Source organism: Saccopteryx bilineata, chromosome 2 (genome assembly GCF_036850765.1).
Source record: "Saccopteryx bilineata isolate mSacBil1 chromosome 2, mSacBil1_pri_phased_curated, whole genome shotgun sequence".
NCBI lineage: Eukaryota > Metazoa > Chordata > Mammalia > Chiroptera > Emballonuridae > Saccopteryx > Saccopteryx bilineata.
The window spans coordinates 132,832,297-132,854,132 of record NC_089491.1 but is presented as its reverse complement, the minus strand read 5'-3'; the positions used below and the strand labels follow the sequence as shown (position 1 = coordinate 132,854,132).

General features: G+C 36.6%; 1 protein-coding gene across 1 annotated transcript in view; it reads left to right on the top strand.

Annotated features, from left to right (window-relative positions):
• The window catches only part of TMPRSS12 (transmembrane serine protease 12), a 50,436-nt gene extending 30,804 nt beyond the window's left edge, over positions 1-19,632 (top strand). Inside the window, exons 5-6 of the mRNA XM_066254386.1 lie at positions 16,696-16,838; positions 19,381-19,632. Of these exons, the coding sequence (XP_066110483.1) occupies positions 16,696-16,838; positions 19,381-19,632 (395 nt within the window). The remainder of the gene's footprint in view (positions 1-16,695; positions 16,839-19,380) is intronic.
• The last annotated feature ends 2,204 nt before the right edge of the window (positions 19,633-21,836 follow it).

Here is a 21,836-nt window from a genome sequence, read left to right as displayed (position 1 = left end):
AAAGTCCAGCATCTACTTATAATAAAAACTCTCAGCAAAGTGGGGATAGAGGGAACATACCTCAACATAATAAAGGCACATGTGACAAAACCACAGCTAACATCATAATGGGAAAAATCTAAAGATGTTTTCTGTAAAATCAGGAACTACTTCTATTAAACATAATATGAGAAGTCCTCTCTACAGCAATCAGACAAGAAATAAAATGCATCTAAATTGGAAACTAAGAAGTAAAGCTGTCATCATTTGCAGATGACATGATACTATATATAGAAAACCCCAAAGATTCCACCATAAAACTACTAGAACTGGTAAATGAATTCAGTAAAGTAGCAGAATATAAAATTAATAATCAGAAATGAATTGCATTTTTATACATCAACAACAAACTATCGAAGACGTTAAAAAAACAATTGCATTTACAATTCTTCAAAACAATAAATAAATTTAAGCCAGAACTCCTGACAGGTGGTGGTACAGTAGGTAAAACATTGACCTGGAACGTTGAGATCCCCGATTTGAAGCCCCGAGATTGCTAGCTCTGAGTGGGGCCCGTCAGTGCAAGGTCATTGGCTTGAGCAGAGGGATCATCCACACTATACCAAAGCTTGCCAGCTTGAGCCCAAGGTACAATCTGGATCAACACATGTATGAGAGGCAATCAAAGTATAACCAAAAGTGAAAGCAACTATGAGCTGCTGCTTCTCACTCTCTCTCCCTTCCTGTCTTTCTCACCCTCTCTTGAAAAATAAAAATTATTATTTTTTTTAAATAAATTTTTATTAATGTTAATGGGGTGACATTAATAAATCAGGGTACATATATTCAAAGAAAACATGTCTAGGTTATCTTGTCATTAAATTATGTTGCATACCCCTCGCCCAGAGTCAGATTGTCCTCCGTCACCCTCTATCTAGTTCTCTGTGCCCCTCCCCCTCCCCCTAACTCTCTCCCTCCCTCCCTCCTGCATCCTCCCTCCCCCCACCCCTGGTAACCACCACACTCTTGTCCATGTCTCTTAGTCTCGTTTTTATGTTCCACCAATGTATGGAATCATGTAGTTCTTGTTTTTTTCTGATTTACTTATTTCACTCCATATAATGTTATCAAGATCCCACCATTTTGCTGTAAATGATCTGATGTCATCATTTCTTAGGGCTGAGTAGTATTCCATAGTGTATATGTGCCACATCTTCTTTATCCAGTCTTCTATTGAAGGGCTTTTTGGTTGTTTCCATGTCTTGGCCACTGTGAACAGTGCTGCAATGAACATGGGGCTACATGTGTCTTTACGTATCAATGTTTCTGAGGTTTTGGGGTATATACCCAGTAGAGGGATTGCTGGGTCATAAGGTAGTTCTATTTTCAGTTTTTTGAGGAACCACCATACTTTCCTCCATAATGGTTGTACTACTTTACAGTCCCACCAACAGTGGTTGAGAGTTCCCTTTTCTCCGCAGCCTCTCCAACACTTGCTATTACCCGTCTTGTTGATAATAGCTAATCTAACAGGGGTGAGGTGGTATCTCATTGTAGTTTTGATTTGCATTTCTCTAATAACTAATGAAGCTGAGCATCTTTTCATATATCTGTTGGCCATTTGTATTTCTTCCTGGGAGAAGTGTCTGTTCATGTCCTCTTCCCATTTTTTTATTGGATTGTTTGTTGTTGAGTTTTATGAGTTCTTTGTAAATTTTGGATATTAGGCCCTTATCTGAGCTGTTGTTTGAAAATAACATTTCCCATTTAGTTGGCTGTCTGTTTATTTTGATGTCAGTTTCTCTTGCTGAGCAAAAACTTTTAAATCTGATGTAGTCCCATTCATTTATCTTTGCCTTCACTTCTCTTGCCATTGGAGTCAAGTTCATAAAATGTTCTTTAAAACCCAGGTCCATGAGTTTAGTACCTATGTCTTCTTCTATGTACTTTATTGTTTCAGGTCTTATATTTAGGTCTTTGATCCATTTTGAATTAATTTTAGTACACGGGGACAGGCTGTAGTCGAGTTTCATTCTTTTGCATGTGGCTTTCCAGTTTTCCCAACGCCATTGGTTGAAGAGGCTTTCTTTTCTCCATTGTGTGTTGTTGGCCCCTTTATCAAAGATTATTTGACCATATATATGTGGTTTTATTTCTGGACTTTCTATTCTGTTCCATTGGTCTGAGTGTCTATTTTTCTGCCAATACCATGCTGTTTTGATTATCGTGGCCCTATAATATAATTTAAAGTCAGGTATTGTAATGCCCCCAGCTTCATTCTTTTTCCTTAGGATTGCTTTGGCTATTCGGGGTTTTTTTTAGTTCCATATAGATCTGATGATTTTTGTTCTATTTCTTTAAAAAATGTCATAGGAATTTTGATGGGAATTGCATTAAATTTATATATTGCTTTGGGTAATATGGCCATTTTAATTATATTTATTCTTCCTATCCAAGAACAAGGAATATTTTTCCATCTCATTGTGTCTTTTTCTATTTCTCTTAACAATGCCTTCTAGTTTTCTTTATATAGGTCCTTTACATTCTTTGTTATGTTTATTCCTAGGTATTTTATTTTTTTTGTTGCAATCGTGAAGGGGATTATTTTTTTGAGTTTGTTTTCTAATATTTCATTGTTGGCATATAGAAAGGCTATGGACTTTTGTATGTTAATTTTGTATCCTGCGACCTTACTGTATTGGTTTATTGTTTCTAATAATCTTTTTGTGGAGTCCTTTGGGTTTTCGATGTATAGGATCATATATCATCAGCAAAAAGTGATACCTTTACTTCTTCTTTTCCGATATGGATGCCTTTTATTTCTTTGTCTTGTCTGATTGCTCTGGCCAGAACTTCTAGCACCACGTTAAATAAGAGTGGAGAGAGTGGACAACCCTGTCTTGTTCCTGATTTAAGGTGGAAAGTCCTCAGTTTTATGTCATTTAATATGATGTTGGCTGATGGTTTATCATATATGGCCTTTATCATGTTGAGATATTTTCCTTCCATACCCATTTTGTTGAGAGTCTTAAACATAAAATTGTGTTGTATTTTATCAAAAGCCTTTTCTGCATCTATTGATAAGATCATGTGGTTTTTGTTCTTTGTTTTGTTGATATGGTGTATTACATTAACTGTTTTACGTATGTTGAAACATCCTTGAGATTCTGGGATGAATCCCACTTGATCATGATGTATTATTTTTTTAATATGTTGTTGTATTTGGTTTGCCAGTATTTTGTTTAGTATTTTAGCATCTGTATTCATTAGAGATATTGGTCTGTAGTTTTCTTTCTTTGTGCCATCCTTGCCAGGTTTTGGTATGAGGGTTATGTTGGCCTCATAAAATGTGTTTGGAAGTATTGCTTCTTCTTCAATTTTTTGGAAGACTTTGAGTAGAATAGGAACCAAGTCTTCTTTGAATGTTTGATAGAATTCACTAGTATAACCGTCTGGGCCTGGACTTTTATTTTTGGGGAGGTTTTTAATAGTTTTTTCTATTTCCTCCCTGCTGATTGGTCTGTTTAGGCTTTCTGCTTCTTCATGACTCAGTCTAGGAAGTTTGTATTGTTCTAGGAATTTATCCATTTCTTCTAGATTGTTGTATTTGGTGGCATATAGTTTTTCATAGTATTCTACAATAATTCTTTGTATATCTATGATGTCTGTGGTGATCTCTCCTCTTTCATTTTGGATTTTATTTATTTGAGTCCTGTGCCTTTTTTCCTTGGTGAGTCTTGCCAAGAGTTTGTCAATTTGTTGATCTTTTCAAAGAACCAGTTCCTTGTTTTATTGATTTTTTCTATAGTTTTTCTGTTCTCTATTTCATTTATTTCTGCTCTGATTTTTATTATCTCCTTTCTTCGGCTGGTTTTGGGTTGTCTTTGTTCTTCTTTTTCTAGTTCCTTAAGGTGTGAAGTTAAGTGGTTTACTTGGGCTCTCTCTTGTTTGTTCATATAGGCCTGAAGCGATAAAATACAACACAATTTTATGAACTTTCCTCTTATTACTGCTTTTGCTGCATCCCAGAGATTCTGATATGTCGTATTTTCATTTTCATTTGTCTGTATATATCTTTTGATCTCTGCGCTTATTTCTTCTTTGACCCATTCATTTTTTAGAAGTATGTTGTTTAGTTTCCACATTTTTGTGGGTTTCCCCCCTCTTTTTTGCAGTTGAATTCTAGTTTATAAAAATTATTTTAAAAAATTTAACCTAGGAGGTAAGAAGACCTATACTCAGAAAATTATAAGACATTGAAGAAAGAAATTGGGAAGATATTAATACAAATAAATGGAAGTATACACTGTGCTCATGGATAGGAAGAATTAACATATTTAAAATGTCCACACTACTCAAATCTTCAGATTCAGTGCAATCCCTGTCAAAATACCACTGGCATTTCTAACAGAACTAGAATAAATAATCATAAAATTAATGTGGAACCCAATAATCAAAGAAACCTGGAGAAAGAAAAAGTTGGACTCCTGGCTGATGGTGGCACAGTGGATAAAGTGTCAACCTGGGACAGTTGAGGACCCAGGTTCAAAATCCTGAGGTTGCTTGCTTGAGTGCAGGCTCACCAACTTGAGCTCAGGGTTGCCAGCTTGAGCATGAAATCATTGATATAATACCACGGCTGCTGGCTTAAGCCCAAAGGTCATTGGTATGAAGCCCCAAGTCACTGGCTTGAGCAAAGGTTCATTGGCTCGGCTGGAGCCCTCTGGTCAAGGCACGTATGAGAAGCAATCAGTGAACAACTAAAGTGACAAGTTGCTACTTCTCATCTCTCTCCCTTCCTGTCTCTCTCACCCCCCAAAAAAAGGTGTTGTGGTACATTTATACAGTGGAATATGACTCAGCTATAAAATAAGAAGGAAATCCTACCCTTTGCACCAGCATGGATGAACTGGAGAGTATTATACTAAATAAATTAAGCCAGGCAGAGAAAGACAAGTACCATATGATTTCATATATGTGGAATCTAATAAACAAAAAAACCTAACAAAATAGAAACAGACTCAGGTGCAGAGAACAGACTGACAGCTGTCAGAAGGGAGAGGATAGCAGGGCTGGGTTATAAACATTAAGGGATTAGTAAGAAAAAAAAAGCCTCTTACACAACAGTAGGGTGATTACCAGAGGGAAAGGGGGTTGGGGGGAGGTAGGCGAGGGCAAAGGGGGATAAATGGTGACTGCAGGAGACTTAACCTGGAGTGGTGGGCACACCATACAATATACCCTGATCTATATAATTTTATTAACCAATGCCACCCCAATCAATTCAGTTTAAAAACTTAAAGAAAACATAAATGTGAAGACAGAATTGCAAAATGTTATCAAATACCAAGTGGACTGATAGATATGTGCAACAATGTATTAATGGGCTTAGCATATCTTGACATTTCTGCTGAGATGAACAAGTGGACGATAAGTACTGTTTTTTGTTTTTTCCTGAAGTTGGAAACGGGGAGGCAGTCAGACAGACTCCTGCATGTGCCCCACCAGGATTCACCCGGCACGCCCACCAGGGGGCGATGCTCTTCCCATCTGGGGCGTGGCTCTGTCGTGACCAGAGCCACTCTAGCGCCTGGGGCAGAGGCCAAGGAACCATCCCTAGCGCCCAGGCTGTCTTTTGCTCCAGTGGAGCCTCGGCTGCTGGAGGGGAAGAGAGAGACAGAGAGGAAGGAGAGGGGGAGGGGTGGAGAAGCAGATGGGCGCCTCTCCTGTGTGCCCTGGCCGGGAATCGAACCCTGGATTTCTGCACGCCAGGCCGACGCTCTACCACTGAGCCAACCAGCCAGGACCCGATAAGTACTGTTAATGAAGTGCCCTTTATCTTTTTCCCCCATTGGTTTGAGAGAAAGAGAGGAAGGGAGAGGGAGAAAGAAACATTAGGTAAAACTCTTTGTTTTACCTAATTGTTCCATTTAGTTGTGTACTCATTGATTGCTTCTGCTATGTGAACTGACCAGGGCTGAACCCACAATCTCTGGCATGCCAAGTGGACACTTTACAACTAAACCACCCAGCCAGGGCCCATTATGTCTTTTAAGGTGACTGTCATTAACTGTCAGACTATGCTCAAGCCTATGGTAAATGACTGACTGTAAGTATTTTTTCAATCTCAAAAAAATGGTGTTGGATAGGATAGCAGAGAGATGTTTTAAAGATAAAGTTTGCACAAGTGAAGTTAAAAATCTATGAGGTTCTCTTATAATAATATTTTCATATTAAATGTGTTTTAAATTTTTTTGAAAAACACATTTGTGAACATACACTTGCTTTATGACCCAGCAATCACACTCTGGGCATTTATCTCAGAGAAATGAAAACATATATTCACATAAAAACCTATTCACAAATATTCACAAATGCTTTTTTTGTAATATCCAAAAACTGGAAAAAACCTAAATGTCCTTCAACAGGTGAATTCTTAAACAAACTGTATCTAAATAAACTACTTAAAATGACTAGACAGATTTAAAAGAGAACCAAATAGAATCTTTAAAAATGAAAAATATAATTGCTAAAGTTTAAAACTCCCTGGATGGATTAAGTATCATATCCTTAATGTGGTATACTACTTTTAAGCAGTCAAAAGGAAATAATTTTGATACATATAAGTACTAAGATAAATCACAAGGGCATTATGCTGGGTGAAAAGAAGCTATTTTCAAGAGGTCATATACAGTACCACTCTCAAAAGACAAAATTATAGAGAAGAACAGATTACTGGTTGCTGTAGTTTAGGTAGAAGGTTAGGTAGTACAAAGGGGATCTTGTGGTGATAAAGTAATTCTGTATCTTGATTGTGGTAGTGGTTACATATACACACGCAATAAAATGGCATAGAACTACACACACACCACAATGTCAACATTTTGGTTTTGATATTGTACTTCATTTACATAGTGGCCATTGCAGGAAATTGGGTAAACACTACAATGGACCTCACTGTGTTACCGTTGCAGCTTCCTGTAACTATAATTATTTCAAAATAAAAAGGTTTTCTTTAAAAATGAATCAAATATCACCAAGCAACCTCAACCCCTACCCCCACCTCCAGGATTGCTGGGAAAAAATGCTTAATGAAAAGGGAAAAGTAGAACATTTCCCAGAAAATATGCAGCTACAAATACCAATAATATGGATTCGCTGCCCAAAATCACTCTAATTAGACCAGAAAGCCTCAAGCTCTGAATTATTTTAAATAAGTTCTAGACTGTTAACCTCTCTAGGTGCCTGAGAATATAAATACCCAATTTTATATAAGACCTCAAAGAATGTTACCAGATATCCTTTCAATGAAGTCAAATAGATTATAATTTTAAAATTCACTAAACATCAACCTGATCAGGCAGTGGCACAGTGGATAAAGCGTTGACCTGGGACACTGAGAATCCAGGTTTGAAACCTTGAGGTTGCTGGCTTAAGCACAGGCTCACCAGCTTAAGCACGAGTTCACCAGCTTGAGTGTGGGATCACAGACCCCATGGTCATTGGCTTGAGCCCAAAGGCCAAATGGCATGAAGCCCAAGGTCGTTGGCTTGAGCAAAGGGTTACTAGCTCGGCTGAAGTCCACCAGTCAAGGCACATGTGAGAAAGCAATCAATGAACAACTAAAGTGCTGCAATACAAGTTGATGCTTCTCATCTCTTTCCCTTCCTGTCTCTCTATCTCTCTCTTGCTAAAAATGAATAAATAAAATAAAACCACTAAACACAAAATGAAACAAGGTACTATGAGTAAGAGTCAGCACAAACAAAAGACATTTGAATCAGACCCAGAAAGATTTCTGATATTGGAGTTATCAGATAATATTTAAAATGTTTAATATATAATAAGAAGTAAAAGCTGTGCTTTAACCCATTTTATGATGGAGGTTGAAATTTTTGAAATTCAGTTCTTAAAAAATTTTCCAAAAATTCACATCACTTTTTGACAAGCTCCCAGCATGCCAATATCTGCAGCAGTGACTAATTCTGTGCACCACATGATAACATGTACTCTTAGGAGGCAGATGTGTGAAAACTCAGACCTCAGCAATGACCTTGAGCAATAGGATGTAAATAACTCCCATATGACTACTGTTCCAATAATGGAACATGAGGCATAAATGGGTGACAATATGAATAAAAAATAAAAGATAAAGAACAAAACTATAACAAAAAATATAATAAATGAAATAAATTCACTAGGCTAAAGTAATAACAAGTCAGGAGGCACATAGGATTTCCACAGATTAAAATCATCCAATTATAATCTCATAATCAAATATTACCAAACACACAAGGAAACAAACCATAATAGTAAAAGTCAACAGAAATGAAACAACAAATGAAGCCCCCAAAAGCTCTCCAAGGAGTTCAAATATTAAGAGACTATAAAGTAAGCATATATGTATTATTATTTTTTTTTTCATTTTTCATTTTTCTGAAGCTGGAAACAGGGAGAGACAGTCAGACAGACTCCCGCATGCGCCCGACCGGGATCCACCCGGCACGCCCACCAGGGGCGATGCTCTGCCCACCAGGGGGCGATGCTCTGCCCATCCTGGGCGTCGCCATGTTGCGACCAGAGCCACTCTAGCGCCTGAGGCAGAGGTCACAGAGCCATCCCCAGCGCCCGGGCCATCTTTGCTCCAATGGAGCCTTGGCTGCGGGAGGGGAAGAGAGAGACAGAGAGGAAAGCGTGGCGGAGGGGTGGAGAAGCAAATGGGCGCTTCTCCTGTGTGCCCTGGCCGGGAATCGAACCCGGGTCCTCCGCACGCTAGGCCGACGCTCTACCGCTGAGCCAACCGGCCAGGGCTTATTTTTTAAAAGTAGAATTAAAAATGATTAATAGGCTACATAAAAATGACTAGACAAATTTAAGAGAGAACCAAAGAGAATCTTTAAAGTGAAAAATGTAATTGCTAAAGTTTAAAAATTCCTGAATGAATTAAGTTTCATATCACTCATCTGAAGAAAGTACCTATGAACCAGAAGATACATCTGAAGAAACTGCCTAAACGGTTGCACAGAATTAAAAGTATGAAAGAAAGTAAAATATAAGCAGGATAGAATAAGAAAGCAAATATACATGTAATGAGATGGTTGAGAGAAGAAATGAAGAGAATAAAGGTAAGGCAATGTTCCATAAATTTGGGTTGAAATTTTTCTATAACTGGTAGATAGAAGACATGAATCCAGATACAGTGAGTAAGCAATATGAGCCAAAACAAAATGCAGTCCTTTTTTACACACTGTAATAAAGTATAACAAAACACATAGAGAAGATATGGATACAGCCAGAGAAAAAAGACAAAAAACACAAAAAAATCATTTTACAAAATAACTACAGATGAGTTTTCAGAAAACTTCTCTATAGCAATAATGACAGTCAAAGCACAATGAAAAAAGTACTGAGAGAAAATAATTATGAAACTATAATTGTGTACCCAACAAAACTATCCTTCAAGACTAAGAAACTGACTTGACTATCAATAATCTTTCACCAAAAGAAGAAATATACCAGAAAGAAAATGATGCAAAAAGGAGGTATGAGTTTCAAGAAGTGAGTAAACAAATAGGTAAATATATAGATAAATATAAATAAAGATTGTGTGTAAAGGCCCTGGCTAGTTGCAAAATAACTACAGTGGTAGAGCGTGGGCCTGGTGTATGGACATCCCAAGTTTGATTCCCTGTCAGGGTACAGAGAAGAAGTGACCATCTGCTTCTCCCCCCTCCCCCTCCCTTTCCCCCCTCTCTCTCTCTTTCTCTCTCTCTCTCTCTCTCTTTCTTTCTCTCTCTCTCTTCTCCCACAGCCATGGCTTGGTTGGAGCAAATTGGCCCTGGGCACTGAGAATGGCTCCATGGCCTCACCTCAGGTGCTAAAATAGCTCAGTTGCCAAGCAACAGAATAACAACCCCAGATGGGCAGAGCATTGCCCAGTAGGGGGTTTGTTGGGTGGATCCCAGTCAGGGCCACATGTAGAAGTCTGTCTCTCTGCCTCCCCACTTCTCACTTAAGGGGGAAAAAAAAGGTTGTGTGTATAAACAGTGAGTAATTTTGCCCAGGGACATTTGGTAATGTCTGAAGAAAATTCTGGTTACTACTGTGCAAGGAATATGCTGCTAACACCTTAGTGGGTAGAAGCCAGGGAGGCTGCTCATCATCTTTTAATGTACAAGATAGTCCTCCCACCCTCCACATCTTATTGGCCTAAAATGTCAATAGTGCCAAGATTGAGAAACCTTGGAATGCAATAAAAATATGTAATTTGTAAAATTTTGTATAAAGTTATATAATTACTAGGGGCTGAATTACATGCCCTGGGTGATCGAAATTGAAGTGGTCTTGCCAGATGGGTGATGGTACAGTATAAAGTGCCAACCCCAAATGTTGAGGTCACCGGTTTGAAACCCTGAGTGTGGCCTGTCAGCATGGGTTTGCTGGCTTGAGTGGGTGAATCATCCACATAATCCCAAAGCTCACCAGCTTGAGGCCAAAGGTCGCTGGCATGAAAAGCCCAAGGTTGCTGGCTTTAGCAAGGGGATACTGGCACATAGGAGAAGCTCAATGTACAACTAAAGTGCAAGCAAGTACAAGTTGATTCTTCTCACTTTCTCCTCCGTCTTTCAGAAGTGATCAATACACAACTAGAGTGAGAGCAACTACAAGTTAACACTTCTCACCCTCTCTCTCCCATTTTGTCTCTCTCTCTTTCTCTCAAAAACAAGAGTTTAAGTGGTCTCACATTCTTGTGTAATTTAGCAGAAGTGTTAAGATACCGGTTAACATTAGCTTTAAGCCTGAATGGTCAAATTTCAATAATATAAATAGAGGATACAACTTATAAACCAATAGAAAGAAACAAATGGAATAAAAAAAAGACAAAATCTTGATCAATAAAAAAATCAAAAAAGAATTAAGAGGCATAGGAAAAGTGAAAAAAATAAATAATACAAAATAAAACAATAGAAACAAACCCAAACATATCTATAATCACACTAAATATTAATGGACCAAATCACCAGTTAAATCATAGATAATCAGATTAAGGAACAGGATATCCATCTTAGTTTAGCAAGAGATATTTAAAATATAAGGATACAGAAAGACTGAAGTAAAACAATAAGAAAGAAATACACCAAATAAATTCAAATCAAAAGAAAGCTGATATCACTATGAAAATAGAAGATAAAACAGACTTTAAACATAAAAAAATTAAGGGTGAAGGTCATTATATATTTAGAAATGTTTAACTCACTAGGAGAAAACAAAAATTCTACATTTATGAGCCTAATAAATAGGACCAAGATAATATTAAGGAAAAATATAATTGTGTAGCAAACATTATAACTCCTCTATGATTGTAGAAAGTTTTAACATGACTCTTTTTATTATTGGCATATCAAAGAGATGAAAAATTAGTAAATGTTTAGAATATTTGAACAACATAATTAGCAAGCTTAATTTAATAGCCAAATCAGAGAACTCTGTACCTCAAAATCATAAAATATCATCTTTTAAGTACAGGTAGAAACTTAATAAAAACTGACCACTCTTTAGGCCATAAAATAAATTTTAAAGTTCAAAGGTTAGGTAGTACACATACTATCTACCCTGATTACAATGAACTTAGAAACGATACTGGGGATGGGAATTTTGGCTGTGGTGGCATGAGGAGGCTGGCAAATCCTTTTCCCCCAAGAGAAATATAAACAGGATAAAAATGTCATGAGCAGTTATTTCAGGGCCCAGGAAATCAACCAAAGTTACACAACAAGTTGAAGAGAGTTTGTTCATTATAAACAACTAGAAATTTGGATAAGAAGAGGAATCTGCAGCTGTCCTGCTGTGGCTACTCCAGACTCTCCTTCCAGATCAGTGAGTACAGTAGTTTTACCAGGGCCATGAAAGCCAAGGGTCCTGCTGTTGGAGGAGGACAACTCAATTCCGAGCAGCAGCTGAAAATTCAGGCCTGGAACACTGTCAATAAAAGTAGTAGACTCAGCAAGAGACAAATGGAGAAAACACACAGCTCTGCTGGCCTGGGGGCAGCCAGTAGCGGAACAGTCAGAAATGTGACAGGAATAGTCTAAAAATGAGAGAGCTAAAGAATAAAAGTAATGATTAAAAATTTAAAAACCAAGACAATGTGACCTATATACTCAGGTAAAAAAAAAAAAAAAGAAACGGAATGGGTACAGATGTTGAATTTAACAAACAAAATCTTCAAAGAAGCTCTTTAAAGATGCTCAATAATTTAAAGAAATTATTGCTGAAAAAATTAAAGGAAAATGAGATGAGAATGGCTTACAAAGAGGGAATGAGTATGGAGAAACAGACCGTTTTTAAGAGGACCAAATAGAAAATCTCAATTTTTAAAATGGCACAAGAAACAATCATCGAACTTGAAACAGAGCAATAAAAATGATCTAATCTGAAGAACATAGAGAGAAATATTGAAAAAAGTGAATATACAGAGACCTGTAGCACAAAATCAAATATGCCAACATACATGTAATGAGATTTCTGGAAGGGGAGAAGAAAGAAAACAGGGAAGAAAAAATTTTGAAGAAAATATGACCCCAAACTCCTTAAATTTCATGAAAACATTAATTTATAGAAAAAGCTCAATGAACCTCAATTAAGATTTTTAAAAAAGAGATCCACACTTAGACTCACTGTAGTCAACAAACAATATGCAAGACCTGTACACGAAAGACTACAAACATTACAGAGATAGTTAAAAAGACCTAATGAATGGAAAGACAGAGGACATTCATGGGCTGAAGATTCACTATAACAATTACCCCTAGACTGACCTGAACATCCAGTGCAAAATCCCTATCACAATCTAGCAAGATTTTTCACACAAATTGACAAGCTGATCCTAAAAAGTACATGGAAAGGCAAAGGACCTAGAATAGCCAAAATTACTTTGAGGAACAAAAAAGCTGAAGGAGTTATCCTACCAAATTTCAAAAATATTCTATAAACTATTGTCATCAAGACAATAGTGTTGGCTTGTTTACTTAAAAGACAGTGTTGCCTTTCTCAATTCTGTTCCTTGATTCTCATTATTCCTTGGATTCCTCAAATGAGTGAGGTCATATGAGATTTTTTTTTCTCTGCCTGGCTTATTTCACTCAACATAACCTGTAGTTTTCAGGTCCCTTCATATCGTTGCAAAAATTAATTATTTCCTTCTTTTTCATAGCCCCATAGTATTCCATTGTGTGTGTGTGTGTGTGTGTGTTTATATATATATATATATATATATATATATATATATATATATATATATATATATATATATATATATATAAATAAAATGTACCACTGCTTTTTAATCCACTAGTTCACTGACGGACATTTGGGCTGTTTCCAGATCTTCGCTATTGTGAACAATGCTGCTGTAAACATGGGGGTGCATTTCTTTTTTTCAGTCAGAGGAGGGATCAAAGGGACCAGAGGAGAAGAGGACAGAGGGAAAGGGGATGATAGGATGGGAGAAACCTGAAGGGAAGTGGGGAAGGCACTGTAAGGAGGGGGGCAAGGGAATATGGGGGAGAGGGGTGCATTCGGGGTGACCCTAGAATCTATGTAAACACAATTAATTAACTAAAAAGTATATATAAATATATAAAAAAAGAGTGTTGCCTGACCAGTAGTGACACAATGGATAGAGCAGGGGTCCCCAAACTTTTTACACAGGGGGCCAGTTCACTGTCCCTCAGACCGTTGGAGGGCCGGACTATAAAAATAACTATGAACAAATCCCTATGCACACTGCACATGTTATTTTAAAGTAAAAAACAAAACAAGAACAAATACAATATTTAAAATAAAGAATAAGTAAATTTAAATCAACACACTGACCAGTATTTCAATGGGAACTATGCTCCTCTCACTGACCACCAATGAAAGAGGTGCATGCCCCTTCCAGAAGTGGGGCGGGGGCCGGATAAATGGTCTCAGGGGGCCACATGCGGCCCGCGGGCCATAGTTTGGGAACCCCTGGGGATAGAGCATCGGTTGAGGTCTCAGGTTCAAAAACCCCAAGGTTTCCAGCTTGAGTGTGGGCTCATCTGGCTTGAGTGCAGGCTCACCAGTTTGAGTGTGGGGTCATCGACATGGTCCCATGGTCACTGGCTTGAGCCCAAGGTTGCAGGCTTAAGCAAAGGGTCACTGACTTGGCTGGAGCACCCCAGGCAAGGCACATATGAGAAACAATCAATGAACAACTAAATTGCTGCAACTGTGAGTTGATGGTTCTAATCTCTCTCATTAAAATCATAGTAATAATAATAATAATAATATAGATTTCATTTTGTTTGTTTTTTTAAGGTGAGAGAAGGGGAAATAGTGATGCAGACTCTCCCACATGCATGCACCCTGACCAGGATCCACCCAGCAACCCCATCTGGGGCCAATGCTGAGTACAATCTATTTTTAGCTCCTCAGGCTGATACCTTCAAAGGAGCTATTCTCGGCACCTGGGGGTCCACGCTGGAACGAATCAAGCCACTGGCTGCAGGAGGGGAAGAAGGAGAGAAGGCAGTGGGGGGGGGGCAGACGGTCACTTCTCCTGTGTGCCCTGACTAGAATCAAACCCAAGACATCCATATGCCAGGCGATGCTCTATCCACTGAGCCACTGGCCAGGGCCTAAATTTCCTTCCTGATCTTGATAAATGTACTATGCTTAATAAGAGAATGTTCCTTTTTCTTAACAAATGCACACTGAAGTATTTAAAGGTATAAGGAAACAATGTCTGCTATTCACTCTCAAATGATTCAGAAAAAATGATAAACACACAGAGTGCAAATAATGCAAGTGTGACAAAAAGCAAACAACTGATGCATCTCAGTAAAGGAATACTTGACAGTTCTTTGTACTATTATCACTACTTTTCTATAATTTTGGAATTATAGCTAAATAAAAAGTTGCAAAAACAACTACAGATTAAAGAACCTAGGAGGTAGGCATATGGCTGTTCACTGAGAAGTTCTTTGATCTTTGTTTTGTGTTTGAAATTTTTCATAATAAAATGTTGGAAAAGTTCAAAACATTAAAATTTACAATAATACCAAAGTGATTAGGTTGCTAAAAACAAAACTAACAAAAGATGTAGGCCTTATATGGGAAAAAAACCCTAAAATATTTTTTAAAGACATTAAAGAATAGTTAAGTAAATGCTGGTATACTTTCTGCTGGAACAGAAAAACTGAGATCATAAAGATGTCAATTCTATCAGCAAAACTAATAAAATAAAGAGAATGATAAACCGTAATATGAGTTTTGAGACAATTAAAAAGCTGATTCTAAAAGACCCAACAATAGCCAAGACAATCCTATGGAAGAATTGCCATCCCGAAATCAAGGTTTATTTTAAAGCTATAGTAGTTAAGTGTTTTATTTTGCAAGGAAATTCTAAGTGACCAGTGCAACGGAATAGAAAACCCAAACAGCTGTTTCTGGGCTCCTCCTATTTGTTTTAAAATCTCTGGGTTTTTAATATCACTGCACTAATACTGCACTGGTATTAGAATTGTTCAGTTTCATTAATTGGATGGTAGGTTCCCAGGTGTTCATTATTAAATTCTATAATTTACATGTTACATATGTTCCTTTATATGCAGCCAGTATTACTATAACTTCATTATTTTAAAATAAATGGCAGAAATGTGACTGGCCTCTAGGAAGCCTCGATCCAATAATCTGAATACCATTGGAATATATTTTATTTTTATTTCCTATTCTAGTCTCACTGTATGTTGACTGTTTTCTCAGGCTGCCTGTCCTCAAAATGCTGGAACTAAGGCTACAGGTTGCTTTGGATTTATAGCTTAACAGCCCTGTGAATAGGCTGAAAAGTTCTTCTCTGTCAGCCCCAGTTAAAAAAAAAATGCTGGAGAAGTATTCCAATCAGTTACACTGATACCAAATATAGTCATCTCTAGACCAATCAGTGTCACCAGGAGAGCAGAATTCCGTGGCTGGAATAGTTGGGTACCTGCCCACTCGCAGTCAAGGGGCAATGTCTAGTACTTCCAACGCTGGAGAAGTATGCGGGGCACACAAAATATTCAGCTACCGCATGAGACAACTGCAACTCAGACTGATAGGATCAGATGCTGCTGTTACAGCAGCTTTTCTATGGGTAAATTTTACCATATTCTGTCCTTAAATGGTTCCTGAAGTGTTGTCTTGTATTTTCCTTTTTTTTTTTTCTGTAGCAAAGAACCACGTCATTGTCAGAAATAAGAAGAGAAGTTAGGGGAGTATATAAATTAAAATGTTTTATTTTCCTGTGCACCATTTTTCAAGATGTAGCATCATTATAAAATGTAATAAAATTATTCATAATTTAGAGCATAAGAAACAATGACCTCTGACTTTGCCTCTTTAGTCCTTGACTATTGCTTTATTTTGTAAAAATGATAGATCCCCTTGTGAGACCTTCAAGAGTACATGAGAGCAAAGACAGCAAAAATAACCTGAAATTTGTAATAGCTTAGAGATACTATCATTATTAGCATTTTGGTGAATGTTCTTCAACAATCTTCCTAGGCATATATCCATATATATATGGATACAATCTTACATAATTGTTGAATCAGTTGCTTTGGAAATAAAACCTATTCAATATTAACATTTTACATCACTGTTCAAATGCCTGCTCTCCAAAATAATTTATTGGTATTTTTTTGTTAATAGGTAGCATTACAAGTATGTTACAGGAAGCGGAAGTGCATTATATTTCTCGAAACATTTGTAATTCTGAGATGAGTTATGGTAATATAATTCCTGTAACTTCGTTTTGTGCAGGTGATGAAAATGGACATTTTGATTCTTGCAGGGTAAGACCAAATAATTTTCCTTAGAGATATTTTTTAAAGCCAGAGAGAAATTGAACAAGGTTTGATCACTTTCTGGTGAAGCCTTCGTTTTCAAGCCTCAAAATCACTAAATTATTTGTTCTCATTTTTAACTATACCAACAATCCAAATCCTTTTGCTTTCCTGATTTGCACTGAACCTTTCTTCCTTCCTTTTTCATTACCACCTTCAGGAGATATGATTTACATATGTATACAGTTCACTCATTTAAAGTGTACAACTCAATGGGTTTTTAATACATTTACAGAGTAGTGCAACCATTACCACAATCTAAATTTGGGACATTTCTTATCACCCAAAAAAGAAACCTCTACATATTATGAGTTACTCCTCATTCCTCCCGCCCACCCCCAGCCTTAGACAACCACGAATCTATAGATTTGCCTAGTCTGGAAATTTCATATGAATGGTATCGTTCAATATGTGGTCTTTTGTGACTGCTTTCACTTTGTGGATAATGTTTTCAGCGCTTATCCACATTGTGACATGTATTAATACTTTATTTTATTGCCAAATAATATACCATTTTATGAATATACTACATTTTATTTATCTATTCATTAGTTGATGGACATTTGAGCTATTTCCACTTTTTGGCTATTATGAATAATGTTGCTATAAATGTTTGTGTATATATTTTTATGTGTAGGCATGTTTGTATTTCTCTTGGAAATTTCCCTGGGGTGGAACTGCTGAGTCAATGTTTAACATTTTGAAGAACTGCCAAACTGTAGTCCACAGTGGTTGCGCCATTTTATATTCTCACCAGTAATGCACAAGCATTCCAATTTCCCCATATCCTTGTCAGCACTTATTGTCTTTTTTATTACAGCCATCTTTATATAAAATGGTTTCTCATTGTGGTTTTAATTTGCATTGCCCTAATGACTAACAGTGCTGAGCATCTTTGCATATGTTTATTAGCCATTTGCACCTCTTCTTTGGAGAAATGTCTATTCAGGTCCTTTGCCCATTTTTAAAATAAGTTATGGTACTTTTTATTATTGAGAGTCATAAGCATTCTTTATTTATTATAGATAAAATTTTCTACCATTCTGTGGACTGTCTTTTTACTTCCCTAATGCTATCATTTATAGCACAAAGTTTTTCTATTTTTTATGAAGTACAATTTATATACTTTTTGTTTTAAATCTTTTAAAATTTTTATTGATTTATTTTAGAGAGAGAGGAAAGGAAGAGGGAGAGAGAGGGAGAAAGAGAGTGACATGGATTTATTGTTCCACTTATCTATGCATTCATTGGTTGATTCTTGTATGTGCCCTGACTGGGATCAAACCCACAAACTTGGCATAACAGAATGACCCTCTAACAGAGCTTCCTGGCCAGGGCCTTGAATCTTTCTTTATTCCTCTTTTCTTCACTATTAAATCTATCAGCACTTCACTCCTAAGTAATACCCCATGCTCTGATCTTCTACTCATTCTGACTTCTAGAAATCAAGGATTTACTTTCCTGTGTCTTTTTCCTTAAAAACCTTACTGAGTAAAATAGTAAAGAATCCAATCTAATTAAACTGTAGTCATAAGTGAAACATTTCCATTGTCAAAAAATAATTATTTAAGGCCTAGTATATAGAGAGAACTTGAAAACATTTTAATAACAGTCTTTAACTGCTAGGCACTGTAGCAGCTCAGTGTCCTTGCTGTTTTGAGTGATTCACATCCTTGTAATAGTGTTTCAGTTGTTAAATTGACAGCCGAAGGAGATTTGTTGTTTATAACACTGAGAGGATTAGCCATTTATTCCTAATATCCTGCATCAGCCAATGTCAACACTTAGATGCCATTTCTTGTAAGATTCAGTTTACTCTTCTCTATCTTGAAAACCACATATACCTAAAAGACTCCTTCATGTACTGTATTTCCCATGTATAAGATGCACCCTAATTTGGGGGGCCAAAATTAAAAAAAATATATATAAAGTTATTGAACTCAAGTTTTATTCATCATAAAATTCATACAACTCTTCATCCATGTGAAAAAGCGGGAACTGCAAGTAAAATAAAATCTACAACCACTGTATGATGCACCCAATTTTTAGACCCCAAATTTTTTGAAAAAAGGTGTGTCTCATACATGAGGAAATACAGTATTTTAAAGTTATACCTGTCACAAACAGCATTAACCAACAGAAGTATTCTAACAATGTTTACAATATTTTGCACACATCCTAAATTATATTTCTCCTGAGTAATTGTAGTAAAAAATCCAAACAATCTAGTTTATAGTATTCTGATTCAAAATTATGTAGATGGTAAGTTTATCCACCAGCTATGTGGTTCCTCTAAATACTAGGCCAGATTGAATGTAACTGAATTCCTGTTTGAGTTGGAATGTAAACTAAAAAATCTATTGATCTTAATAACTTAGAGGTATATTGAAAATGTGTATTTATATAAATGTATGTTTAATGTGATTAATTTATTCTAGCTTTACTATTATATAAAGAAGTAACTAACACTATTTTGGGGCTTTTTTAATAGGGTGATAGTGGTGGACCATTAATGTGCTACTTACCAGAACAAAAACGATTTTTTGTAATGGGAGTTACCAGTTTCGGATATGGCTGTGGTCGAAAAAATTTTCCTGGTGTCTACTCTGGTCCATTCTTCTTCGAAATGTGGTTGAGAGATCACCTCTACCAGGCAAGCAATAAAGACATATTTCATATAAATATGCTACTTGGACAGGTCCTCATCGCCTTAGGTACTGTTGTCTTACTAGGAACTCCATAAAAGAATTCTAAAGTATCTTAATTTTCCACCATGTCCCTTTCCATGTTCCACATAATGAAAATAATTTATTCTCTGGACAAGTTATTGCCCATTTTTGAGTTGTTATGTGGACATTTTGGGGGGATTAAAAGGACTGTGACATTTTAGATATACGATTGTGAATTATTACTGAATCACAAGCATCTTTGATGTATCTTCATTGTTTTACTTTATAATCATAATTTATCTGGAACACTTTCCTAGAGTTTGTATAAAATATTCAGTTTAAATATACTTTATGTATGTACATGACAAAGAATAAAGAGTTTATAATTAAAATGAAGTTGTTCTTTTGTTAATTAAATCAAAACTCCTCTTTTTTTTTTTTTTTTTTTTTTTAGGTGAGAGGAGGGGAGATAGTGAGGCAGACTCCTGCATGCTCCCTGGCAACCCCATCTAGGGCCAATGCTCAAGTACCAAGCTATTTTTATTGCCTGAGGTTAATGTGCTCCAATGGAGCTATCCTCAGTGCCTGGGGCCACACTCAAACCAATCAAGCCACTGGTGACGGGAGAAGAAGAGAAAGAGAAGGGGGGAAGCAGATGGTCAGCTTCTCTTGTGTGCCCTGACCTGGCACATAAATTCTGGATGTCCATATGTAAGGCTGACACTCTATCCACTAAGTCACCAGCCAGGGCTGAAACTTTTTCCTTTCTAAAGTTAGAGATTATTCTATTCAAAAACATTTGTTTGTATGATTTTTTAAAATTATTATCTGGTTCTCAAAAATATTTGGAGAAATACATATTTGCCTGCTGTCTCAATTCTAATGAAAGCTATTAATGCTTCCTTTCCTATGCCAAGAAAGAACTGTGGTACAGATACCCTCAAATAATTTACTTTTTATTTAGAAATGTATAATATGACTTTAACAGCATTATAATGTACTTTCTGAAGCTCACTTTCTTGAAGTCCATGGTAAAAGTTTATATTCCTTGGGCTCCCTAAATTAACTGTGAGAAGAGGTGACTGAAAAGCATTCTGGGTAAAAGAGGGAAGCCAATCTGGGATAAACTTTATGATGACTAATCTATAAAATGAATTATCAAAACAGAAAAAAGTTCACTAAGTTAGTATCTACTATTAATCAACTGACATCTCCCTGGAACTTTGGATAAACCATGTACTAAAGGAAAAATAATTATTTTCTCTTCCTTTTTACATATAACTCACTAAAACCAAGTGTTTTTGTTGTTGCTTTGTTTTGTTTTACTTTAACCTAATTTCAGAATATAATTGAGAATAAGCATGAGTTTTCTTTTTTTTATTAATTTTTTTATTATAATTTTATTTTTTTAATGGGGTGACATCAATAAATCAGGTTATATATATTCAAAGATCAACAAGTCCAGGTTATCTTGTCTTTCAATTATGTTGCATACCCATCACCCAAAGTCAGATTGTCCTCTGTCAAATTCTATCTAGTTTTCTTTGTGCCCCTTCCCCTCCCCCTTTCCCTCTCCCTTTCCCCCCTCCCCCCGTAACCACCACACTCTTATCAATGTCTCTTAGTTTCACTTTTATGTCCCACCTACGTATGGAGTAAAGCAGTTCCTGGTTTTTTCTGATTTACTTATTTCACTTCGTATCATGTTATCAAGATCCCACCATTTTGCTGTAAATGTTCCGATGTCATCATTTCTTATGGCTGAGTAGTATTCCATAGTGTATATGTGCCACATCTTCTTTATCCAGTCATCTATTGACGGGCTTTTTGGTTGTTTCCATGTCCTGGCCACTGTGAACAATGCTGCAATGAACATGGGGCTGCCTGTGTCTTTACGTATCAATGTTTCTGAGGTTTTGGGGTATATACCCAGTAGAGGGATTGCTGGGTCATAAGGTAGTTCTATTTTCAGTTTTTTGAGGAACCACCATACTTTCTTCCATAATAGTTGTACTACTTTACATTCCCACCAACAGTGGATGAGGGTTCCTTTTTCTCCACAGCCTCTCCACAGGTAATTTGCTATTACCTGTCTTGCTAATAATAGCTAATCTAACAGGTGTGAGGTGGTATCTCATTGCCGTTTTGATTTGCATTTCTCTAATAACTAAAGAAGATGAGCATCTTTTCATATATCTGTTGGCCATTTGTACTTCCTCCTGGAAGAAGTGTCTGTTCATGTCCTCTTCCCATTTTTTTATTGGATTGTTTGTTTGTT